This window comes from Grammomys surdaster, unplaced genomic scaffold (genome assembly GCF_004785775.1).
Source record: "Grammomys surdaster isolate TR1022 unplaced genomic scaffold, NIH_TR_1.0 362, whole genome shotgun sequence".
Lineage (NCBI taxonomy): Eukaryota > Metazoa > Chordata > Mammalia > Rodentia > Muridae > Grammomys > Grammomys surdaster.
Window position 1 is genome coordinate 560915 of NW_021604781.1, and position 25523 is coordinate 586437.

Consider the following 25523-nt stretch of genomic DNA (forward strand, 5'->3'; position numbering starts at 1 on the left):
TAAAAAATCACTCCCTGTGAAGGTCATTCAGAGCAGGGTTCTCACTACAGCATGCCCGGTAGATGCTAAATATGTTGTTTAATGACATAAGGCTTTGGCTGTAGAGAAAGGTATCACATACCTTAAATATTCCACCTTTCATATTTTTTTTTTTTGAGACAGAGTTCCTCTGTATAGCCCTGGCTGTCCTAGAACTTGCCATGTAGACCAGGCTGGCATCAAACTCATAGAGATCCTCCTGCATCTGCCACCCGAGTGATGGGATTAAAAACGTGTGCCACCATACCTGGCCACCTGTAATTTTTTAATGTCTATTTATTGTGGGCTGGAGAAGTGGCTCTGTGGTTAAGAGCATTTGTTGCTCTTGCAGAGGAGTGAATTCAATTCCCAGAACCCACACTAGGCAGTTGCCAGATGCCTAGGACTCCAACAAGGGGTGGGTTTAGGGCGGGGATGTCAGACACCTTCTGGCCCCTTTGGGCATCAGCATACATGTACATATTCACAGACACAAAAACACACAAAAGCAGAAAAAATTTTACAAAACAAGAATATCCTTTTTGCTTCAACTCTGAAGCAAAGATTTTCAAACCACAACCCAGCTAAATCTAAACGGGGCATTACTGACTGTAATGTGGGCACATGGCTCGAGGAAAGGGGAGAAACGCCCTTGGAGACTGAGATCCAGGTGTGCAAACTTTCAAGTTTAACCATCCATTTATCCGACTAAAGCTTCAGCTATCTGAGGGATTGTACTGCAGCCTGCTGCAAAATGCAAAGGACTAGAAATCAAAGTCTCAAGTTCCAGAATTAGAAAGTAAAGAGTTAACAACTGGAGCAGAGGGAGGATTTGGCCACTCAAAAACCAAGGTACACTGCACAGTACTCAAGAAAATGAAACCCATTTCTTTTTAGCTTGGGCAAGCATCCTCAGAGGCTCAAGTGCCCTTAGCCATGTGGTGCCCGGCTTCCCGTGCTACTGTGTGAGGTAGCAGAATCATCAACAAGTGGGGCATTGGTGGGACCTCGATGCTGGGACTTTGGTCCTGTCCTTTCCTGCTACCATCCTGATGTGAAGCAAGCAGCACCATGCCAACCACAATATATGCATGCCTTATATGCTGCCTTCACACAGGCATCAAAGCGACAGCCCAACCTACCGCAGCCTGAAATCTGGGACTGTGAGCCCAAATGAACCATTCCTCTTTTAAGGTGGGCGGCTTGCCTGTCTTATGATAAAAGAAAGCTGAGGACACCTGCCAATCCCTCCATCCAGTTCTCTGGTGGGCTAATGAAGTTCAAAAGCTGGTGTGTGTAGTCTGTCAAACTACATGCTCCCTTGCTAGGGAAGGAAAACTTATATTAGTGACCTTTCACTCTCAGAACCTGGGCAATGTGAGGCTGTTCATAAAATCCTGGCCTTTTATGAAATTGCTCCTTCAGGCTGGAACACACTGTCAACTCCTGGACTGCCTCTGGTCACTCTTTGTAGGGAGAGTACTGGTCTATATTCTAGGCGAGTCACATTGTGGATCTGCCACAGAAGGAGTTGTAAGAGTCCAATGGGCTGTCCCCCAGAGGCTTCATATAGAATGAAGACACAGTAAGGTTCAGTGTGACAGAACCAAATGTCAGACAGCACACATCCTCAGTGTGAGGATGCCTGGCAGTTAGTGACCCTCCCCAGAGCCAATGGGCTAACTAGTAGAAGAAACAGAAGCCACAGGTCAGGATTGACTGACACGGTGAATGCTGTGCCAAGGACACATGAGGCAGGCTCCTGATGTAATTACAATTCAATTATTTAAAATGGTTCTAGTAAGTCACACTAGAAAAAGTAAGAGAGAAACTGGTAATAATGTATCCTATGTAACCCAGTATAACCCAGTGCATCCCAAACACTGTTAGCTCAGCACACTGCGTGGCCAAGCTTTAGGGATTCAGTAGCCACACACTGGACAGCCAAGGACCAGAGGTACTGTGGATGGAGATACATAAGACAGCATAGGCTCTGTGGTGTGTTCTGTCTGCAGGAGCAAGGGCGAGATGGGTGTGTGTGTGGGGGGGGGTAGGGGATCGGGTACAGCAGGCAGTGACTGTCCATGGCTCTGTGAATAGGGACACAGCTCTCAGATGGCATTTAGTTCCATCCAGAATGGCCATCACACCTTTATGTAAACAGACCTGAAAAATTCTGGAAGAATGCAAACTGAAGGCATAGAACAAATCAAAATATTCAACTGCAAGTGGTTAACTGACAAAGTGCAAATATTTCAACAGTAACAGATCAGGGAGAAATTCCATTACAGAGACCCTGCATGAGAAAAATAATATGGAAAGAATCTCTCTCTCTCTCTCTCTCTCTCTCTCTCTCTCTCTCTATCCCTCCCTCTCCCTCTCCCTCTCCCCCTCTCTCTCTCTCTCAAAAAATATTCACCAGACCACCAGGTTAGATGTATTTTTATGTATAACAAAGTGGCAGATATCTATTAGATGGCCACCCCCCAGAGAAATGACAAGTTTTACAAAGTCTTTAAAAAGTAGCAAGGTTGATTACAAAACTGTATCTGGGGAGCAGGAGACACTGTTCAACATCAATTGCACTTCAGGATCAAGTTGCTTCCTAGGCGATTTTCCCAGAGCAGCACTACACCTGGGGACATCCCTCCCTTGGTGGGCTGGCTGGATGGTGACTCGGGAGCTCCGGGCTGAACAAGCCAGTAGCAACCATAGTTGTCAACTCTTTATCTATCACAGGGAGACCTGTTTGGTTTCTTAATATAAATTGAACTGGAAGAACCAGTGACATGGCTACAAAGCCCAGCAGTGCTGGCTAAGGAAGTGGCTCGCCCGGCCATGCAGCATGTGATTATCAATGCCATCCACCTCTGAGCTCACGTGTACGTTAGCTCTGATTCTCAATGAGGTTTCTAAATGAAACTTTTCAAGTACAAATATTAACCAGGTAAAGATCTCTTTCTTCTTATTTACTTTCTCATTACGCGGTCTGAGGGTCGTCTGTGTTGAATAAAGGACAAACATAGTTTTCAAAACATTAAAAAAAAGAAAGAAAGAAAGAAAAAGAAAGTTTAGTGAGCAACAGCTGAAGATATTAACAACTAAAGTCTACTATTTCAGATTAAAAACAAAAATAAAACCAGAGCTTTTTGGTCTCTTGGGGAAACTAAGGGCTTCTAAAATACACAGGAACAAAAGTCAAAGGCTCCCTTTCAACTGAGCTGTGGTGTGTGTGTGTGTGTTTACGAAGTAATGTTTTTTAATCACCTAGTTCAACTGCATAAATCACAAAAACATCTCCAGACAAGATTGTTGATAAATATAAACTCTAGAAATGACTTTTAGAAAAACATCTCCGAACTTTTCCTCATAGCAAAGCTTTCTCCTTTTGAACAGAATCCTGTGCTTCTGGTCCAGGCAATGCAGCTTTGCCAGCTCCAGAGGTCGTCTCCCAGGCCGCTCTGTTCCTTGAATAGCATTATTTTTGAATCTCTACTATTTTAACCACAGTACATTATTTAAAAAGAAGTCTCATCAGGGGTGTCAGCTTTATGTCTTCATTTGAGTACTGAAGATTGCAGTAGAACCAACCAAAAAGTCATTTTATAAATGGTATAAAAAAATCTTGAAATGTTGGCACCAATGAAACGTGAGGAAAAGCTAAGATGCGCCCCTTCACAGCACTGCTTCCAGGTCAGAGAGCGCTGCGGATGCTGCAGGGAGTTGCTGCGGATGGAGGAGTTGCCAATATAACTGAGTTCATGACTGACCTACTGCAGGCACAGGAACCACTTCCGTCCAGCCCGCGGAGAGCATCTGAAATATGAGCCCCCAGGGCTGGCAGGAGCTGATTTCTGAGCAAAGAGGAAACACAGGGTGACGCCAGTGCTTCGGCCCTGTGTCTGCTGACCAGTAGACATGCCACACTGGAGGGGCTTCCTTCACAAGCCTGCAGGAAGAATCGAGACTGGAACCCAACGTCAAGACTTTATACGAGACTGCCAGGCCAGCAGATGACTGTCAGAGTGACCTTGTTCCTCTGTTCTTTCAACATGGGAACCAGAGCAGAGTGACTCATGCCCACAGTCGACAGGCCATTGACGGCTACAATCATGTCTCCACACCTGACAAAAACACAGTCAGGAGCAGAGTTAGTGCCATTATCGCAACGGCATCATAGACACAGTCCTAGTGGTTCAGCATCAAGATCAGTTAGCTCTGGTTAACTGTCACCGGGCAGGAGTATTATCAATTGAGAAATGTCTGGAGTCTCCTTTACCAATCAAAACTCACCCAAGTCAACCTTCCTATAATTGGACTTAAGGACATGAAGAATAACTTCGCTTGTGAGTCCTTTTCTCTAAACAGGACCAAGTCAAGGCTGGGGAGACGGCTCATGGCATGAGTACTCGCTCTTTCAGGGACCTGGGCTTGGTCCCCAGCAGTTCACAACTGTCTATAATTCCAGTTCCAGGGGATCTGATGCCTTCATGGGTACCGGTACTTATGTGCATACACTACACACACCCATTAAATAAGAAAACACACAGCTCTCAGTGGTGGGCCTGCCGGCTCTAAGGTGGGCCACAGTCATCCATTTGTTGAATCCTCACTACCCGTGAGACACTGTATGGTTGCCCATTCATAGACTTCACATGAACACTAAGTCAGGCAGGCATGGAGCCTCAGGAAACATGAGCTGGATTCATCTGGTGGCAGGATGAGCCCTGCAGGAGCTGTATGGGAAGTGCTCGGAGGCCACTGTCATTCCCCAGCACACTCAATTAGACGACTTGGGTTCAGATCTGGTCTAGACAAATGTAATATAGCTCCAAGGGCAGGAAGGGTAAAAGCAATAGCCTCAGACTCACTGAGGGATTAGCAGACTTTTCCTGTGGCCCGTCCGTACAGTCTCCAGTACAGAGGGACTGTAAGTAGACACATACAGCCAGCACATGAATGAGCGCGGCTGTGTAGAAATAACACTCTATTTACACAACAGAGAGCAGGCGTGAGAGCTGAACTCTGAGTTAGAGCATGTGTGGTATGATACACACGATCTACATCATTTATGAGAAGGACACTTACTTCAATCTTCCATCATAGTAGGCAGGGGTTCCTAAGACGATGGTCTTAATGAAGAAAGGCTGATTGGTGTGGTTCTCTTCATATCCGCCCACGATACTGAAGCCCCAGCTTCCCAAGTAGCTTCTTCGTAAGACTATATCGTGACAGCTATGAAGGGCACTGTGAAAACAGCAGAGATCGAACATGGAGGCTTCCCGCTCTGTTCAACTTTGCCACACACAAGAGATACACAGGCTAGCTTAACTCCCTCCAACTGCATGATTAGTGTGTGTGTGTGTGTGTGTGTGTGTCCACGCAAGTGCACTAGGGATCAGACCTAGGCTCCCACAAGTGCTAGGCAAGCTGTACTGGCCCTGTCTGTGTTATTAGTTTGACAAGCCATTCCCCAGCACGGATGTATCCCGAGACAGGCTTGCTTTCTCCAGCTTTCCTTAGGCTTCTCTTGCCAAGTGGAGACATGAACACATGGAGGAAGGTTAAGTCAGCCTGGCTGCCAAGTATACCTTAGACATTTGCACAGAGATCATGCACTGGTACTGTTCACAGCACTGTCAATGGCACCTCGATTCTAGAACTAACTGCACCTACCAAGGGCATGACGGAGGCAGTACTGCTGTTCCCGGCAGAGGGGTGGCAGGCAGTGGGGTACAAGGCTGTGCAGGAGGTAGCTCAGGCTAGAACCGCGAGATCCTAGGTAATCCCCAGTGCCCCAAAAATAAGAGAAGAGGAGGAAAAGGGAGAGAAGAGGGGACAGAGGGAAATTTGGATGGTGGCCCTTTCTGGAAGCATGCTACAGGGCAGTGCTTTAATTTACAGGAGGGGCTGATGTTTTCCCCCCGCAACCCTTGCACCTACAAGGACTCACACCTTTACAGGAGACTCTAACAAACACATTCTTGTTCTCCATGAGCACAGAGATGCTACAGGCAAAGTGCTGTCTATTTATGGTTTGGAGAGTGCTAACCAAGGAGGGAGGGGACATAATACACCTGTATGACTAGAGGTCTATGAGTCTGGGAAAAGCAGCAAGTAAGAGCTTAAAAATAAACAAAGTGAAATCCTTCTAATAAAAGTCTTTAGTATGAACTGAAATCAGATATGCAGTGATTTTCATCATCAACCTGACTGGGTCAGGAATTACCTGGGAGACACATCTCGGGGAAGATCCACCCTGAATGTGGATATCACCATCCCACGGTCCCACCCTGAATAAAAAGGGACAAAGAGAAGGTGTCCTGAGCACCAGTAGTCACCTCTGCTGCCTCAGGATGTCATGTGACTATCTGCCTTGGGTCCCTCCCTCAGAGCTCAGCACTACCCTGTCACGATGGCCAGAGGACTAGACTGTGAAGGAAACTTTTCTCCTCCTCATGTGGCTTTTGTCAGATGTTTGTCATGACATGGACTAATACAATATCAAGGGCATGGCTTTCTGTTTTTTAATCCACTATAACGTCCTAACAGAGCTGGGTTTATAAAGCAGCATGGTGCCAGAACTCTTAGCTCATGGGTGGGAGCTTCTAGAGAGGCTTCTGGCAAGCACTGAAGCCTCGCCACTGGCTCAGATTCTCAGGACAGTGCAGTCACCTTTGCAGTTCTGTATCCTTTAGAGCAAGCAGGCCAGCGTCTGCTGTAGCAAGGCAGTGCAGGGGAACTCACAGCCCACACAACAGCCTGACTTACAGGTAGGTATCCATTCAGCTAAGCTCAAAAATGTCTTACTATACTATCACTCGTCCAAAATCCTTCCTGAGCAGAGGGGTTGGCTCAGTTGCTTAAGTTCTTGCCGTGTAAGCTACAAGTTTGTAACCAAGTTTGGTTCCCAGAGCCTACATTAAAAAAAAAAGCAGTACAAGGAGTAACCTACATCTGCAATCACAGTGCTGGGGCATGGAGGAGAGGCAGCAGAGCTAGGGAGACCCCAAAAGATCACTGGCTACCAGTCTAGCCAAATGGTTCAGTGAGAGATGCCACCTCAAAAGCAAAGGTGGAGGGTGGTCAAGGAAGACAGAGGATGTTGATCTTCAGCCTCTACATACTACACACAGTTGTGCTCCTGCACACACACACACACACACACCCTCACACCACATACACTGATGGAAACAGATACAAACACACAGATACATACAGACACAAACATACACACACATGCACATACAGACGACACAAATCCTTTCTTGCTATGCCTGGTGTCTGGCATGCCATAAAACACTATGAACAACAGTGAGAACACGCAGCCCCCAGACCAGGCTGGCACAAAGATAGTTAAAGGCGGCAGCAGGGCCATGAGATTTCCCAGGAGGTCACTACTCTGACTGACCCACTGTCGGAGGCAACGCACTGAACCCCCATAGTTTGGGCAAACAGCTTCTATCCTCTTTTTTGCTGTTTGTTTTTTGAGACAGAATCCCACGGAATAGTCCTGGCTGTCCTGTAACTCACTATGTAGAGCAGGCTGGCCTCAGGTTAACAAAGGCTGCCTTTGTCTCCAGCGTCCAGCGCCTTCTGTTAAGCACTTTCGGATGAACCTGACTACCCAGGAACCAGCTGAACAAGAGTTCTAGTCTCCAGTTCAGACAGTAGCTCTGCAGCACTTGGACAGTAATCCTTTATGCCTGGTTTCAAAAAGGATTCACTATTATTCCATGTAAATGGCTGTTTCCTACATGTATGTATATGTGCCATACATGTACAGTGCCAATGGGGACCAGAAGAGGGTGCTGTATCCTCCGAACCTGCAGACAGTTGTGAGCGGCCACTGGGGTGCTGGGAACCACACCAGGGGCCCTCTCTCCAGCCTCTGAATCCCAGGTCTGGGGCATTGATAAACATGCATGACACAGTAAGGTCACTTTTGCTGTCATCAATCCCACTCCGCAAGGTCCTGCCATGTCTGTAAGACATCACTTCTAGGCCTTGGGGTTAAAAAACAAGAAACAAAACCAACAAAAGCTCATGGGAAGAAGCCTGGAAGCTGGGTTAGGAGCAAATAAGCCCAATCCGTATGTCCCGTATGCCGTGCTTGCTGTTCTTCGTGTGACAGTTCTTCACGAAGCATACAGTGTGTGTGAACACTCCTCGCTGTAAGTTACTCCACAGGAGGCAGATGACTCAGAGACTGGTGCATTTTTCTGGTTTATTTTTATTTAAGAACCCTCAGCTTCATACTTGGCTAATAGTCAAATATGCTTCACAATGCTTTTTATAGATAATGAGAATCTAAGTTACTTTAGACACAAATAAACACAGCAACACACTCTTCCTATCTCAGCACCAGCATCAGCTATCTGGAGAAAGGCAAGCAGCCTGGGGTGCCAAGGGATGCTCCAATGTTTCCCTGGTCCCCATCAGCCAGCCAGAGAGCATCTTGCTGGTCATGTTTCCTTTGTTCAATATAGACTGAGTTCTAACTGCCTTTTTATAAAATGATCATAAGTTCCTGGCTAGCCTGGGCTACAGAGTGAGATCCTGCCCCAGAAACTCAAAATTCTGCCTATTCAAGGAAAGCTGGTTCAGAGGTAAATGCCTCCTGCCCAAGTGTGAGGATCTGAATCTGGATCCCCAGAGCCCAAACAGAAAAGCCAGGATGGTGTGTGCCTATAATCTCAGCCTGTGTACAAGTGCACTCTCTGTCCCCCTCAAAACAAAACAAAACAAAAACAAAAAACAATAAACAAAAAATCCCCTCCTTAATGGGAATTGTCTTCTTTTTACAAGAAGATACAAATACGTTTAGTTTAGTTGTTACTAAATCTACCTAAAACTTTTTTTGCTTTTATAATTCAGTGTACTTTACCTAATTAATGTCCTTTCTATGCACCGGGAGAGTTAACTGTGTAACTGATAAACATTAAAACATGACCATTCTGTGAGACAACAAACTGAGCTCTTGGTACCTTGGCAGCCCGAGCCACATAACCCAGGACGGGGACCAGCTGGCGTCGTACTCATTCTCACTGAGAGTGCTTGGCTGCTCCTCGGTGGCCTGGGCTGCTTCCTCGGCTATCTGGACTTCCAGGGCTTTGAGGATGACAGCCGGAGATGCAGCGCTGGCTTTCAGCATGGCCACAGCCTCGCTGTGACTTAGATTGGTCAGGTCAATGCCATTGATGTTCAGTAACACGTCACCTGTGCGGGTGGGAAGGCAGAAGAGTGCGTGACCAGAGTGCCACCTGACTCCCAGAAGGGCTTGCTTGCCTCGACGGGACAGCTCAAGAGCCTCGATGGGTGGAGATGGGTTTTTACGTCCTTGTACTTTTCTGGACTCCCGAGGACAACTCACAGAAAATGTTCTAAAATAGCTCAAAAGTCAAACAAGGCCAGACTGCAGAGAACAAACTGGTTGAAGCACCTTGTGGGTCCCTGAGTCTGAATCACTACCTGCATAGCTGTGCACACGGTGAGCATGCCGCTTCTCTCTTGAGCTTTAGAGAGCTCTACACTTCTTTCTGAACACCTAACTATCTGCTCCTGTGCCCCTAGAAATAACTTTTTAACAGATTCTATTTTATATACAGAAGCAGCCCTGCTCAGGGCTCACATGCCAGACTATGAGAGCAGTCACCCTCGGGCACTTAGTGAAATGAAACATGATTTGAACATCTTCTTCCCTTGGTTGAAGGGGAACAACAAGTTTGTTGGTCTCCCAAGTTAAATGAAATAAGATAAAATAAAACAATACAAAGGAGGCACAGGGATTATTAAAAGATACAAGTGTAGTGGGTTGGTCTGACGCTGCTATATATTCAAACGCTAAACACTGGTCCCTAAGACATGGTTGCCCCCATGAGCAGATCCTCACGTACACCAAGTGATGCTATGTGAACCTTGCTCCCCAATGTAACTGGTCAATGAAAGGCCAGCCAGAGCCGGTGATCGGGCAGAGGGAGAAAGGTGGGACTTGAAGATGGAGTGAAGAGTCTCAGGAGAGACCAAAGGGAGGAGAAGAAAGAACATGGAGGAGGAGACTGCCATGAGAGGAGATAGACCATGAGCATGTGGCCAGGAGAAACAGCAAGTGATGAGGGACATGTGGCTGGGGAATAAGTTAGCCCAACCTAGGCTTAGGGCTTATAAGTAAAATAAGCAGAGTGTGTCTTTGATCTATGCAGGCTGGTGACAATGCGTCTCCTCTTACAGATGGGCTAGGAAGGGTCAGAGCCGTCTGGCAGCGCTCCTGTGCTGTAACGGCTAGGAAGGGTCAGAGCCATCGGGCAGTGCTCCTGTGCTGTAACGGCGACAGAAAGCCTCCCCTTTAATCATCATCCATCTTTCAGATTTCACTTTGGTTTGGTTTTGGTTTGGTTTCTCTGTGTAGCCTTGGATGTCCTGGAACTCACTCTGTAGACCAGGCTAGCCTCGAACTCAAAGATCTGTCTGCCTCTGCCTCCCAAGTGCTGAGACTAAAGGCATGCACCACCATCACCTGGCTAATCTTTGAAATTGTGAAAGCAACAGATTCTCATTATTGAAAACTTGGGAGAGGCTACTCCAGCCGCCCAACTGCAGATGGGTGCCTAGCCCAGTTGTCATCAGAGAAGCTTCCTCCAGCAGCCGATGGGAACAGGTGTAGAGACCCACAGCCAAACATTAGGCGGAGAGATAGCCCAAATTGGAGACGTCCATCAGGTCTCTCTCCCATGGAGCTCGGGAAACCCCAAGGAAGAGAGACAGAAAGAATTGTAGGAGCCAGAGGCATGGAGGACCCCAGGAGAACAAGGTCCACAGAATCAACTAAGCAGGGCCCATATGGGCTCACAGTGACTGAAGTGGCAATCACAGGGCCTGCATGCGTCCGCTCTATGTCCTCTGCATATGTTATGGTTGCCTGGCTTGGTGGTGTTGTGGGACTCCTAACAGTGGGAGTCAGGGTTTCTATGACTCTTTTACCTGCTCTTGGGGCCCTTTTCCTCTGACTGGGTTGCCTCGCCCAGCCCTGATATGAGGGCTTTGTGCCTAGTCTTACTGGATCTTCTTAGGCTGTGTTTGGCTGCTACCCCTTGGGAGGCCTGCTCTTTTCTGAAGGGAAATGGAGGGGTGGATCTGGGTGAGGCAGGGAGAGGAACTGGGAAGAATGGAGGAAGGGAAAACTTTGGTTGGAATGACTTGCGCAAGAGAAGAATGAATGAATGAATGAATGAATGAATGAATGAATAAATAATAAGACCTTGTATGTCATTTTAAGTTACACATTCATTATTATGTTAAGGGGAAATAGTTAATTTTTTTTTTATAGGCTCAGCAAAAAAAGTCACCATGTTTATGATGCTCAGACAGCTGGACTTCTTAATGGATAGAGAGAACATAGGACCTGGAGCTTGTTAAGCTGTGAGTCTGTGGTTCTTTTTCTCTTCATTGTACTTCCTATGTGAATTCTGTATCAGGTGTTTGGTTTATTTTTGCTGTTGTGCAGAACGTTTGGCCTGTGAACCTATGCTCAGAGCCCACTGCAGTCTAGGGCACCGATGTCCCTGTTAGCTTTCATTGTTTGGTGCAGCCTGGAGAGGTGGCGGGGCATCTGGAGGCAGAGCGCAAATCTTGAGGGCAGAGCACGTAGCGAGAACATATTGACCACAATAGCTTGACTTGGGAGCCACTTATTAGTGAAGGAGTGGCTGTCACAAAACCAATCCTTTTGTATAGTCCTTGAGGAAAGGTGGGGTTTGGATTGTTATTTTGTATAACTCAATTTCTGAGAGCATTACAAAAATAAACAAACAGCTGTGAATTCAAAAAAAACAAACAAACTTAGAAGTCGTTCCACATGCATGCGCCACAACAAAACCCAAGAAGGAACTGAACTGTCACCGAATTCTATAACTGGCCAAGTAACTTAAGAAAAAATAGTAGCCTTGTTGAAATACACGCCCAGCGCTGTGGGTTTTAGTACTGGCCACAAAGCAGCACTACCATGCCCTAAGACACTTTAGAGCAGTCTGAGGGCATCTGAACCCTGCCTCTGGTAAGCAGTTGTGGTGAGCGGTATTCTATGTGATTACCTTCCTGGGAGAAATGCCTATTTCTGTCCCTAAATTAGGTAATTTATGGTTTTAACTGATTTGGAAAAGTTCTTTACAATTCCTTGATATGCCATGTACACGTTACATAATGTAGGACTTGTAAATGTTTTCCCCACTCTGTGGGTTACCTAAGACATTGCTGCCTAATTATAGGTACAAGACTTCGCATGTGGGCTTCTCACATGTCCTTTAGCCTTATGTCAGGTCTTAAACTCACTGTGAGCTAGCCATTGTGAGGCTGGGGTGGAAGCCTACCCTCGTTCCTGGGGAAATAACTTTTCAGCTTCAATTTTCTTCCCATATGAACCTCATCAGCAGAGACTGCTATTCTATCACAACAACATTGTTCAACTTTATGTTTTCCTTAACAGGCTTGAGAAGGAACGTGAAATGTGAAGAAGTCAAATCTCTGAAACGAGCTTTGTCCTCTGCCCCCTTTCTCTCGAGTCCTTGACACACTAGCCATGATGTCTGCATGAGGTCAGAGGGCAACCTTCGGAATCTCTTGTCTTCCTTGTTGAGTTCTGGGGACAGAACTCACGTCATCCGCCTTGGATGCTTTTACCTGCTCGGCCATCACACTGGCACTGGCCCTGGACACTTTATTATAACCCGTGCTGTATTTTAGTAACATGGCCTTCAGCATTATTTGCCATGGCTGGAGGTGAAAGAATCTCAGAGGCTCTTTTCCAAGATAAAAACAAGCCAACAGTCTGAGTAACTGCAGAGTCTTGAACCATCATCAGGGTTAATTCCTAACCTTACAGAAAAACACTATGTTTTATATACAAGGACACCTTAAAAGATTGTTAAAAGTCGAGTTTAACATGAAACACAGTAATTACTCCTTAAAAATGTGACTGTACTTCTGAGATGGGACCTGGCTGAACTTCCAGGACCCTGTCTTACCTCTCTTGATCCTGCCATCTCGAGCAAGACAGCCGTGGGGTGGCACGCTGGTCACAAAGATGGGCAGTTCACCACTCTTGCTCCCTCTGCCCCCAGCAACCGTCATCCCAAGGGACTCATGCGGTTCCTTCTTTACAGTGATATGCTTCTCCTGGCATGTGACACACCGAGTGAGGTCCTACGGTACAAGGGAAGGTCTTGGGTAATTAATAATTAACAACATGCAGCCGAGGAAGACAGGCAAACAAGGTGACAGTTCTGGGTGGTTATAAAGGGACGTTATGCCTTACTCCTAAATGAGGACCGAAGCTCTTTGTTTTTGAGACAGGGTCTTACTATGTAGTCCTGATTTACCTGGAACTCTGGCTGGCCTTGAACTCACAGAGATCCATCCACCTCTGTCTCCTGAGTGCTGGGATTGAAGATGTGTGCCACCACTGCCCAGCCAATAAATGGGGATTTTAATACCATAAAAACACACTGTCCATGTGCTATCAAACCTTAAGATTCCCAGCCTCAGTGTTCACACAGCTAATTCTGTTACTATAGACAACATGCCTAACTACTAACCACAGACTTTACCACGTTTTCATGATTTATTTTTAATCATAAAACTGATGATCACATTTAAACAGGCAATCCGGGAAGAACCTGCTTACAAGTAGCACTAACATGGATTATCCTGGAGGGCACTTCTTGTCAATCATGGGACAGAGGAAGCCTCCTTGACAAGAAACTACAGTAGCTGATGTGGGAGGCTACTCTCAGATTCTGAACCCCAAACACCTAGGTTCAGCTTTCCAACAGAACGACAAGCCTGCACTTCAGGCTTAAAACAAAAAAACAAACAAAACCCAACCAACAAAAAAACCAACTTTACACTGCATTATGACTGGCAGGCATACACAAAGGCTTACTTACACCTTATCAGTGTAACAGTGATCCTTAGAGGGCGACAGGGATCGAAGGAGAACCACTCTCACCTTGTGTGAGCTTGGTCGGCTGTGCGAAGGTGGCTGAGCATGACTGCTGCTGTGTGCTCCAGCCTCACGGCTGCCATTGCTGGGCTGGGACTTCCCTGGTCTGGCAATTGTTAAGTTCACCCTCTCTCCGCTGGCCTGGAGAAGACAACTCATCACTACCTGTCACAAATGATGTCTGTGGCTTAAAGATCGCTAGTGAAACCCATTCTCTTCTCTCTCATCGAGGCAGGGTCTCACTGAGTAACCCAAGGCTAGAGGCTCCTGCCTCAGGCCAGTGAACACTACCATCGTGCAATGCCTGGGGACACTGTAATTTTCTGTGTACTTGTTAGTCCCCTCACCAAAGCCTCATGGGCAGTCACTACCTAGTGGCAGGAGGGTCACAGGCTAATATTTTCAAACCTTTTACACTGAAACACACACACACACACATAAACACACAGGCACATATACACATACAGACACACACAGAGACATACACACACACAGGTCTTTAAGAGTTAAATTCTTTTGTATCAGTTTATAGATTTAACAACAGTAAGACTTTAAATTATTTGAAGGCTGGTAGCTACCGTTTAAACATAGAAGCCTGCTGTCCGAGTGAAGGTTCATACACACATTACACCTAAGGTCGTGTTGCCCTTGCTTTTTAAAGTACATCTGAATCACCCAATGCTTCTGTTCAGTCATCACCACAACCCCCAACTTTACTATTATTCCTACGGAAGATCTGACAGTCTGCTTTAAGAAACTGTGAGAGGAAGTAGAATCCTTGCCTGTGACTAAAATTAACAATGTTAAGAAATGCCTTCATGGGATGGAAAGGTGGCTCAGCAGGTAAGAGACTTTCTGCAATGCCTGATGATCTAAGTTCAATCCCTGGGACCTCCACAGTAGAAGGAGAGAACCAGCTACTGCAGCTGTCCTCTGATCTCTGTGTGCACCATGGAAGGCACACACAGGCACAGGTACATGCACATGCACGTACATGCATACATATACACAAACATGCACAGATACATACACACACACTTGTACACATGCATGCACATACATGCAAAATTAAATTTAATATAAAAAATGCCTAATTTTCTGTTCAATTGGAAAGTAAGTGATAAACAGTGTTGATATTGTACTATAAGTCATTCTCCACATCAGCAGCATCTCCAGGGTCTAAGAGGTAAATGCTGAGGTCACAGAACCCTGCTGTTCACAACGCTGAGCTCTGATTACTACGTCACACTGTGGAGACTGTCAAGTGGCTACTGGCCTTTCTTATACACTCATTGTCATTACTGTTAATACTGAGAGCACCAAACCAGTATTTCAACTGTCCTTGAAAACTGCTTTGACAAACTTATTGGTTGAAGTGAACCCCTGCTCTCTAGAAATGATGTAAAGCTGAGGTGTTTATACTGTACAGATGCTCCAAAGTACATGGGAGCACAGGCTCCAGGAAAACAGTCAACAACAATACCCTAAAATAAACAGAACACACACACACACACACACACACACACACACACACACACGGCTCTATTTAGGGACGTTATATATAACAGTGTGGATTTTGAAGACTACTTTTTAGATAACCATGTCTGATTTTCCCAAGAAACATTGCTGGCCCTGGTTATGCACCAATGAAAACAGACATGGCTGTGTGATGATCCAGGCTCAGTGTTGGGCACTGACCTGAATAATCTGGGCAGCAAGCTCTGGGGTCCCGTGCTTCAAGTCATGTCCGTTGATGGCCAGCACCCGGTCATTGCTATTGAGCCTGCCATCCTGCGCTGCCAATCCCCCTTCCAGGAGGTCAAGAATGAAAACACCTGACTCATCTGTCCTTCGGACTAATTTAATGCCGAGCTGCTCTGCGGAGTCACGTTTGTGGAGTAGCACTTGGAAGACCTCGTCCCGCGGCACACTGCCATCGGCATGGTTGTTTGCACGGCTGCCGAAGCGCCTCTCCCGCAGCACTGTCAGATGCAGCGTGCTGCAGGGCTGGGAAAGTATGGCCCGGGCATAGTTATGGGACACATTGCTGATGTCATAGTTGTTGACCTACAACAAACAGACAAACAAAACTCCTATGACTAGTGCATTACAAAATTTTACATTCCTAACTTGCAGAGACGTCTAAGGAAAGCAATATGGAGAAAATGCTACAGGGTCCCTTACCTACAATGAAAAGGCCTCTGAGACTCTTACAGCCGAGAATTTAAAATGAACTACAGCACAGTGCTGAGTAGTAGTTAGGGACACAGATGTCGATGACACTCTGGGATTACAGCCCTTGGCTTTGCTAGCTGTTTATTGGTAACCTCGGAGGGACATGGAACTTGCCTCCTCAGGGTCCACTCTACTTCCCAGGGCCACTGTGAGAGGGAGCAGGCTACATCCCGGCAGGCAAGCCCATATCAAACACAGCTCTGTAGCTCACAGGCTCGCAGGCTCAAGTTCCTGGATTTCAAAGCTGCTTTGCCTAATGAAACACACTTACTTTAGACAAAATAAATCATTTTATTTCTTAAAAAGTTGCACCTTCTGAGTGACTTTTAAAGTATATAATTACAATTCCACTCTAATTATCAGCATACACATATAATGCATATTTAATATGCTAAGTGTAATTCAATATTCATGTACTCATTAGAATGTACAGCCCTGATACAATTACAGTGACTGATCTTTGAACATGTAACATATCACTTAGGAAAATAGTCCAGCCTCAATTATCCACCTAGGAGGTGAGTATAATTTTCGTATTTATCACAATTAGAGTTCTCTGAATCCATCAGAGATAAAAACCAATGTTGCCTGAACACCTCTAATGGGAGAGCTCTAAGTTAGGAATGTGACCATCAGGAACCCGAGAGGCTCTACACAAAAGGCTTTCCTCTTCGTATCTATCTCGGATGGGCAGTTAGATCTCTTTGAATTTGGAGTATTTGCTTATTTTCTGAGTTTGACAGTTTTGAACAGTACTGCCTTGAATTTTGTTGATTTTAGTCTATGGATACCTTTTAAAACCCAGTCATCCAATCTGCAGGCATCACAGACGAGCTTTCTATTGTCCCATGTTTATAACATTTGTGCAAGCAGCAGCAATTCTAAGACACTGACAGAATTGATAACACTGGACTGAGACCAGAACTCCAAGGATGTTCCAGAAACCCTGGCCGACAGGACCCCTGGGTCCATCATCATTTCAGTGGTTCTGCTGTGAGCTGATACTACTGTGTCCACATTTCCCAGCTTCAGATAGCCACAAAGGATAAAATGAGGGCTGAAACCCCGCTCTGCTCTGCAGCCATACACAAGCACGCAGCTGCTTTCTCTGTTGAGCAGGCTGGGGGTACCCAACTTTGAAAAGACTCCTCCAAGAATGCATGGATGGCTGTCAGTGAGATTCAGAACAGAGTGCAACAGACTGTTTCTTGATTTTGTACAAAGAGCACAAACAGTAAGCGCTATCATGCATTTTGACTAAACATGGCCTTTGTTTGTTAACCAACACTATGTAAGTCACTGATGTTTCCAATCCAACCAAAAATATTTACTTTTAATGTTCTAGAAGCTGTATCACTTTCAGTAACATTGACGTAACTTATAATGAGCAGCATTTTCCCTCTAAAATTGCTCAAAGGCTGCATTTGAATCTCTGAAGAGGAGCAAAAACTGTGAGAACACAGGTTCCCTTTGTAAAGATACTACTGCATTGAATGTGTGTGTACGCGTGCGCGTGCGTGTACTTTAGTATGGAAAAGTCTAGTTATTCCCGTTAACTGCATGTTTACTAAGATAAAACTACAGTGTGGCCACTAGTCTGTAATGAACCACCTTATTGCATGGGGATTTTCAAATTGGCACACTTTGTTTAAAAAAAAAAAAGACAAAAGTATACACTTAAAACTACTGCTAGAAAGGCCCCATGGTGGTGGTGGGGCTGCAGTAAAGACAAGGTGTCAAGCTGTATGGGAGGAGTGTAGCTGGAAACAGCTTAGCTTTAAGACTGTAAATGCAGGACAGGAGTTAGAAAACAGGAGTGAGCACAGGCCAAGTGTCCTCAGTGTGGACCAGCCTTGTGCAGCCAGAGAACACATAAAATGACAGAAAAGATACAGTACATGCAAACAGTAGATCAGAAGCCGAACTCCAAAAGCAATTTGAAGTTCAGTCTGTGTCAGCCACACCAGTGGCCTGCCAGGGCGTGAGGACTAAAGAGAAAACCTGGTCAAGGGGACGGACACACCAACGCTGCAGATCCCCAGTGAAAACCCCATCCGCTGCCCAAAACCTGGCCTCTTCTGTTCCAGGTCTACACATTCCTCTCTTCCTAGAGGTTGCAGGCTTGTTTTGCTACAGGAGACGACTATTCTCAACAGGATGTCACAGCCAAGTTCACCCTTCTGGTGCTCTTTGGACCAACTGAATGTCTTCCCTGTCATACCGTGACTAATCTGAACCACAAACTAGACCACTGGGTACTGTTGCAGCTACTGGAGAAAGACTGTGCACACAGTTAAACTGCAGAAGCACCTTACTTAGTGTGGTGGATCATGCACAGAAGTGTGATCAAGAAACCAAGGGAATGGAGTCAGTGTGGGAAGAACGGTTGGACAGTTTGCAGAGGAGAGCACACAGACCAGAGCACAGCCTGAGAGCACACAGACCGGAGCACAGCCTGAGAGCACACAGACTGGAGCACAGCTTGAGAGCAGCTGAGGAGAGAAGAGTTGGTTTCCCGCAAGAAGGCAGGATGCTCAACCTTCCAATGGGAAGAGATGTTCTATGAGGGCAGGACAGACTTTTAGTTTTAAAATGTATCTCTAGCAGCCAGTATGGTGCCTGGAGCACTGTAGGGAAGAACTCTGATTAGGAAGTGAGGCTGCAGTCGAGTGGTGGTGCATGCCTTTAATCCCAGCACTAGGGAGGCAGAGGCAGGCAGATCTCTGAGCTTGAGGCCAGCCTGGTCTACTGAGTGAGTTCCAGGACAGCCAGGGCTACACAGAGAAATAGTCATGAAAAAATTTTTAAAAAGTTGCAAGGTTGCAAGAGGAGCTTAGACTGTGACTGCTGCTGGCAATGAGGGTCAGAGCAGCATCACCCTGGACATGAACAACCTGGAGTCAGGGAGGCGAGCGGGAGGAGGATCCCGGAAGGAGTGCTGCACTCAAACAGGAATGAAGTGGTGCCTAGATTGGAGAGGTACAAGGGAAAGAGAGAGGCAGGAGGCCTTGAAGGATCACAGCAAAGGATGAAATGGGGTCGAGGGAGACGGTCTTGTGCTTGAGCTCTGAGAAGACAGTCTTTCTCTCGTTCATGAATATTTTTCTCATAGAAATTATCTTTTTTTTTTTTTTTTTTAAATCACAGGGACTCGAATGGCCAGGGCAGCTTTCCTATGAAACAGGACACACATTGTCCCCGTCCTTTCTGTAATGTCTTCTAATTATAGAAAAATATTTGGTCTGCTAGTGCTTTTGGGGAGAACACCTGTTTTCTTCCTAAAGGCAGTACTCTGGGAGACAACAGCAGTGACTGAACACCCAGAGCTGGATGCTGGCAGGGCATCAGGGAATGACTGTTCTGAATTTACCCAACATTCTGCACTACAAACTTGTTTAACTCAGGCTGAGGTGTAACTCAGTGGCAGAGTGCTTGCCTAGCATGTGTACAGCCCTGGGTTGAATTCCCAGGATGGGGCAAAAAATTATCATCACCAATCAGTGCTGGGGAGGTCTGTCTGTTACTGTCTGGCCATCAAGGAATGGAAGGACCAGTCAGACATGCAGGGACGAGATAGACAAAAAAGCTGGGTATGAAATAGAACCAATGGGAAAGAAAATTGTAGCCTGGTCAGTGGTGGCCCTAGAATAGCCAAAGAGTCCAAGCCAGATGTGTCCAGTGTCCCACACGCCAGGGAGCCCCACACCAAGCGCTCAATCACACATAAGACTGGAATTAAAGGGAGAGAAGAAAATAGTTGGGTATGGTGGTGTAGACCATTAGCTCCAGATACAGGAGGCAGAGGCTGGTAACTGAATTTGTGGCCAACTTGATCTACATTATCAGGATCTAGGCCAGTCAGAGCTTCATAGTAAGACCCTGGCTCAACACACACACACACACACACACACACACACACACACACACACACACAGACACACACAAAACCAGCAAAACTAACTTTTCTATAATTCAGTTTCTACAACATCACAATTGTCTAAGTTGTAGTGGAGCTGTTACCTGAAGAATCTGGTCTCCAGCAAGGAGCCTTCCATCTCTGGCGATGACTCCATCCCGGTAGACTTCCTGAATGACGATGTTGATTAGTGGTGTCTCGTTGCCGCCCACAATGCTGATTCCTAACTGGATGTACGGGTTAGAACGGTGGATCTCAATGGTGGTGATCTCTCCCTCTGGTAAACTAAGCGGCTGCTGTACAGCTGCCAAGTCAAAGAGAGAACAGTGTTTGCGTTCAGAGACTCTGCAGCTCAACACAGGATCTGGTAGATGAACAATGACTATGCCAATAAAACACGGTTCACATCAGCCAAAGTTTCTCCTTCCACAGGCGCACCAGTAAATAATTACTATGTACTAGGGACCACACACTAACAGAGAACCAAGAACAGATAGTGTAAGGCTGTAGGAAAACAAAACAAAACAAAACAAAACGCTGTGGTCTGGTGAATAACCCCAGAGGAGCAGAGAAAAGGACACAATTGCACTGAGTGGTAAGGGGCGAAAAGTGTCACAGACATGTCAAGAAACATAGGAACATGGAGGATGACTTATGGTTTCTTAGAGAAAATGAGTTCTGGAAGTACCAGCAGCCCAGGCTCTGTGTGCTTCCTGGTGGGTGTGCAGGTAGCTGGGGTGTGAGGTCCCGTGATATATTCCCAGATACACAGTAGCCAACCACCTGAGCCTTCATCTTTCAAGGCTCAGGGGCTTTAACCTGGTTTCGTTTAATTCTTAATGCTACACACATTTACTTAATTAACATAGTGTTTCGTGTAGTGACTTTTTGAGTTGTTTGTGTTACGTTTGTGGTTTTGCTGCTGATGTAAACACAGTTCTGATCACACACATGAGAGTAGCGAGTTCCAGTGGGGAAGGATGGAAGACCACCTTCCTCTAGGTAAGACTCTCGCTTTATTTCTGGACTGCAGCCAGCGAGAGCTGCTGGGTGCAGAGGAAGAATGATGTGTCACACAAACCATACTCCAGTGCAACTGTCTCGACAGGACACAAGTGCATGCTGGAAGGGCAGAGGAGGAAAGGCAAGGGGACCAGATACATCAGGGAGAGGTGTGCCACACGTACAGTCAGCTGCAGCACTCTCCTCGAAGGCAGGGTTGTCCAGGCCAGGCTCCTCGGTCCACACAGGAAGAGGTGCCGGTGTTGAGTTTCTCTCTCCAGGCACGGTGCCCAAACACTCCGTTTCTGTGGGCGAGGTGCCTGAATGATCTATTACAGTGGATCCACTTTCACTCTCAATCTGTGTTTGAGTTTGACTAGTTTTCCTTCTCTCTAGATCGATTCTCCGGTGAGAGGCTCCAGGACACCTAGGAAGAGTGGCAGGTGCTTTTCAGAAGAGATGGAAAAGTTGGGTATGGAGGAGAGGGTGGGTGGGGTTAATTAACAGTGTATACCGGAACAAATACACAGCAACTGCTTATGCACAAGGGAGCCTAAAGTACCCACAATTCAGCACACAGTTCTGATCCTAATCTCTGTACAAACTAAGTTCTCACTACTCTACCTGGAGGAAAGACATGAAGACAATGACAGCCAAAAGCCAATACTCAGGTAGACACTAGTTCCTGGAAGTATCCCAAGAGTCCTGTCTGCTATACTGAAAGAATGGGTGTGAAATCTGGACCAAACAGTGCTTTTCCCCGGCCAGGTGTCTCAGCCAGGGGTGGCAATCTGCAGGCTTCTTCATGTGAATGTGCCACTGTGTCTTGCCACACTTGTGGGCAAATACATACAGGAAGCTTTACAACTCACACACGGCTAAGCCAATCTGCCCTATGCTAAAACACACAAAACAAAATGTATTTCCTTAGTTTGTTAAATTTGAATTTCAAGTATAAATTTCATTTATACTCAAAATCAATGACACGTTTAGACAAAAGCTCCTCTTGCTGGTCTTCCAGAAGGAGGCCAGGGTATACCAACACTCCTCTTACCTATACACTGGCTGGATGCGGTGACCAGTAACATGCAGTATGAAGGGTGGAAAACACGAACAGAGTCGGTGAAAGGCCAGAGCCATGGCAGATCACACACTGAGAGTCAAAGACTTGCATTCAACGACAGTATTTAAAAATTCCAAAATTTTCATCATCACAAAGTATAGGACAGATTCAGTTAAAACTGAAAACTAGCCTGGGCCATAAAGCAGCACATTTCCCCACAGAAACCAAGCATGTATATATAGGTATAAAACTATGCTTTCGAGTCCTGAGAAGGGTGAACAGGGAAGTGCCTCCCCCTTCCTTCTTCTCTCATTTACTGTCTCCTATACGCTGCAATGGAGGGGCACAGCTGAGTTTCCATCTTGCACTGCTGTGTAAAACTCCAGGAACTGTTCTCGAGGATGTCTGGCAAATATTTTTGAAAGAGAGATCAAGGAGCACAAGGCCTATAGGTGGATTAACCAGAGACACATTTGAAAGCTCCCTGTGAGGGAAACAAGTGGAGCCAAGAGAGCGGTGTGACTGAAGCTGGGGTCAGAGCTGAGTTCCATAAACCCAGCAGCCGATGAAGGGCTCACACATGACCCCCCTCCAGGGGATGGAGTGAGGAGTCTACAGAACGGGGAAAGCTTGTCATCAAGAACACATCAGCCAAGGGGGTCATATTTAGCAAGCTCTCAAATCACTGATGAATACATGGGCTGATGAAAAGAACAGACAGTTCACATAGAATGAACACAGGTAGGCATTATTACTCAAAAAACTGTTGAGCGTCCTGAGACATCTTCTCACCCCAGCAGAAATGGCCTCCACCAAGAAAACACACAAGTGGCAACAAGCACTGTAAGAGTGTGGAGAAAGAGGGGCCTATGATTTGCTGCTTCCGAGAATATAAATGTGCAGCCTCAGTGGGGGGTCAGTGTCGAGACTCCTCCAAAATTGAAACAAGCCCACAGAAACAGCAAGTGAAAATCAGAATCCAGCTATGCCACTCTTGGTACACACCTCTGGCATACATGACATCAACGCACCAGGGACACTTGCACATCCCTGCTTATTGCTGTATTATTCACAGTAGCTCTGAAAGAGAACCACCCAGACATCCAGTAACGACGAATAAAGAAGATTGCATGCACACATAATGAAATGTTCTTCAGCCATGAAAACTGAAAACCATGACACGTGCAGGAGAACGGATGGAGCCGACATCACGCTGCACAATAAGCTGATGCAGAAAGACGACTGCTGCACGCTCTCTCATGTACAGGCTCGTGTGTGGATAAGGTCAGGAGGATTAGCTGAACTAACAGCCCTACAAGGTATACAACACCTGTCCTATTGCTACTGAATACATAAACCAAATGAATTTAAAATGGAAAAATCTAAGCTTGCTAGAAAGGAAAAAGGAAGCATGCTCACATTCCCGATGGGACAAGCAAATCCTTAACAACAGGAAACCACCCATAAAACAGGAAAAGACTAAAATGGCATCACGGAAAACCACGGGGAACATGGCTTCAGGGGAGGAAGTCTATAGATAGAACCTTTGGGAACACCCGCACTTCAACAGGATAGACCATAGCTCAGTAGATCATGGCAGGGCCACCGTGCATATGAGTGGAAGACAGCAAACTAATCAAGGCAGAGCAGAGGGCCCACAAAGAAACAGCCAAGAGAACCAACTGCTACAATGGTAAGACCCAGGGCTGTAGGTGTGGCCTGAGGCAGGGCTTTTGCCTAGCATGGCTAAGGTCCTAGTTCAATTTCAGGGACACAATCTTGCAAGACACAAGGACCAAAAAGTGTCAGTCTGAGTTGAGCGGTACCTAGTGTGCACGCCTATGCTCCAAGCACTCAGAGGACAGGGTTAAGGCAGGGGGTTCACAGAGAAATGGAGGTCGAGGCCCAGGCCAGAGCACTAGCATTTCTGTCAATATTTCTGTCCTAGTGTGCTCTCTCTGCTGTGATAAACACCTCAACCAAAAGTAGCCTGGGGAGGAGAGGGTTCATCTCATTTTATAGCTTACAGTCCATCACTAAGAGAAGTCAGGACAAGTGCTTGAGGCAGGAAACTGGTCGCAGGAACTGAAGCAGAGACCATGGAAGACTCTTCACGGCCTGCTCAGCCTGCCCTTTATACAATCCAGGACTCACCCACCCAGGGGTGGAAATACTCACATCAACTGCTGATCAAGAAAATGCCCCCAGAGACTTGCCTGCAGGGCAACCTGATGGAGGTGGCTCCTCAGTTGAGGCTCTCTCACCATAGAACCTTAGCTTGTGTCAAGCTGATGAAAAGTCAACCAGCAAAAAAGCAAATACTGGAAATTACAGAGTCTACGGGGAAAACTCAGGTAGGGGAGCTTGACTCAAACCTGGGTGTGTGAGAATGAGGAGGGGCTGCTAATGGGTTTCATACTCCTTTCTAGAATCTAGATGATACACAGCACTGGGAACATACAAAGAAGCACTGACATACACTTTAAAGAGGTGAATTTCACATGTGAAATGCAAAAAGCAAAGCTGTTAAAAGGCCAAGGATGAAGTAATTCAGAGTGGGCTCGAACAGAGAAAAACACAAGCACAGGCTACTCAGAGCCATGTCCCTTGCTGGGTACACACAGAACTGAAGCACAGGAGGCTGCACCCTGCTAGTTCCCGTTTAACAACTTTGATGTGCACAAAGCTCCCGCATCCTCACGACTGTTGTATTAATACACACGGGACACTTGAAACCGAGCTAAGCCAACATCACAAAGCAATTGAATTGAAGGGGTATAGTCCAAACACACTCGGATCAGATTTCAAAGGCTTTTAGCATTTTCCTCAACAGCAATACTAAGTTTATTTGTGTGGAATTCTTTTTAAGTCCTAAAAAAAAAAACAAATTGAATTTGTTCTACCACTATGAATTCAAAACATCACTATGGAATATCAGGGCTAACCAGACCTAAGTGACCATTAAAAACAAAAGGCTGAGATGGGTGTGGTGGCATGTGCCCATAATCCCAGCATTTAAGAGGCACAGGCAGGAGGATCAGTTCAAAGCCAACCTAGCTGTACAGAACTCAAGGCCAGCATGGCTATGAGGGGCCTTCTTAACACACACACACACACTCTCTCTCTCTCTCTCTCTCTCTCTCTCTCTCTCTCTCTCTCTCTCTCTCTCTCTCTCTCTCTCTCTCTCTCTCTCTCATGCAATCATGCAACAACAAAACCAAGCTGGGTATGGTGACACCTTTAGACACCTTTAGAAAGAGGCAAGTGAATCTCTTGAGTCTGGATCCAGTCTG

The 25523-nt window shown here is 46.2% G+C and overlaps 1 protein-coding gene across 1 annotated transcript in view; it reads right to left on the reverse strand.

Moving 5' to 3' along the window:
- Positions 1-2444: 2444 nt before the first annotated feature.
- Lnx2 (ligand of numb-protein X 2) overlaps positions 2445-25523 on the reverse strand; it is a 60803-nt gene continuing 37724 nt past the window's right edge. Inside the window, exons 3-10 of the mRNA XM_028779747.1 lie at positions 21353-21594; positions 20270-20469; positions 15713-16081; positions 14021-14155; positions 13038-13215; positions 9006-9237; positions 5107-5265; positions 2445-4142 (exon numbers count right to left, since the gene is read on the reverse strand). Coding sequence (XP_028635580.1) covers positions 4007-4142; positions 5107-5265; positions 9006-9237; positions 13038-13215; positions 14021-14155; positions 15713-16081; positions 20270-20469; positions 21353-21594 — 1651 coding nt within the window. The 3' untranslated portion in view covers positions 2445-4006. The remainder of the gene's footprint in view (positions 4143-5106; positions 5266-9005; positions 9238-13037; positions 13216-14020; positions 14156-15712; positions 16082-20269; positions 20470-21352; positions 21595-25523) is intronic.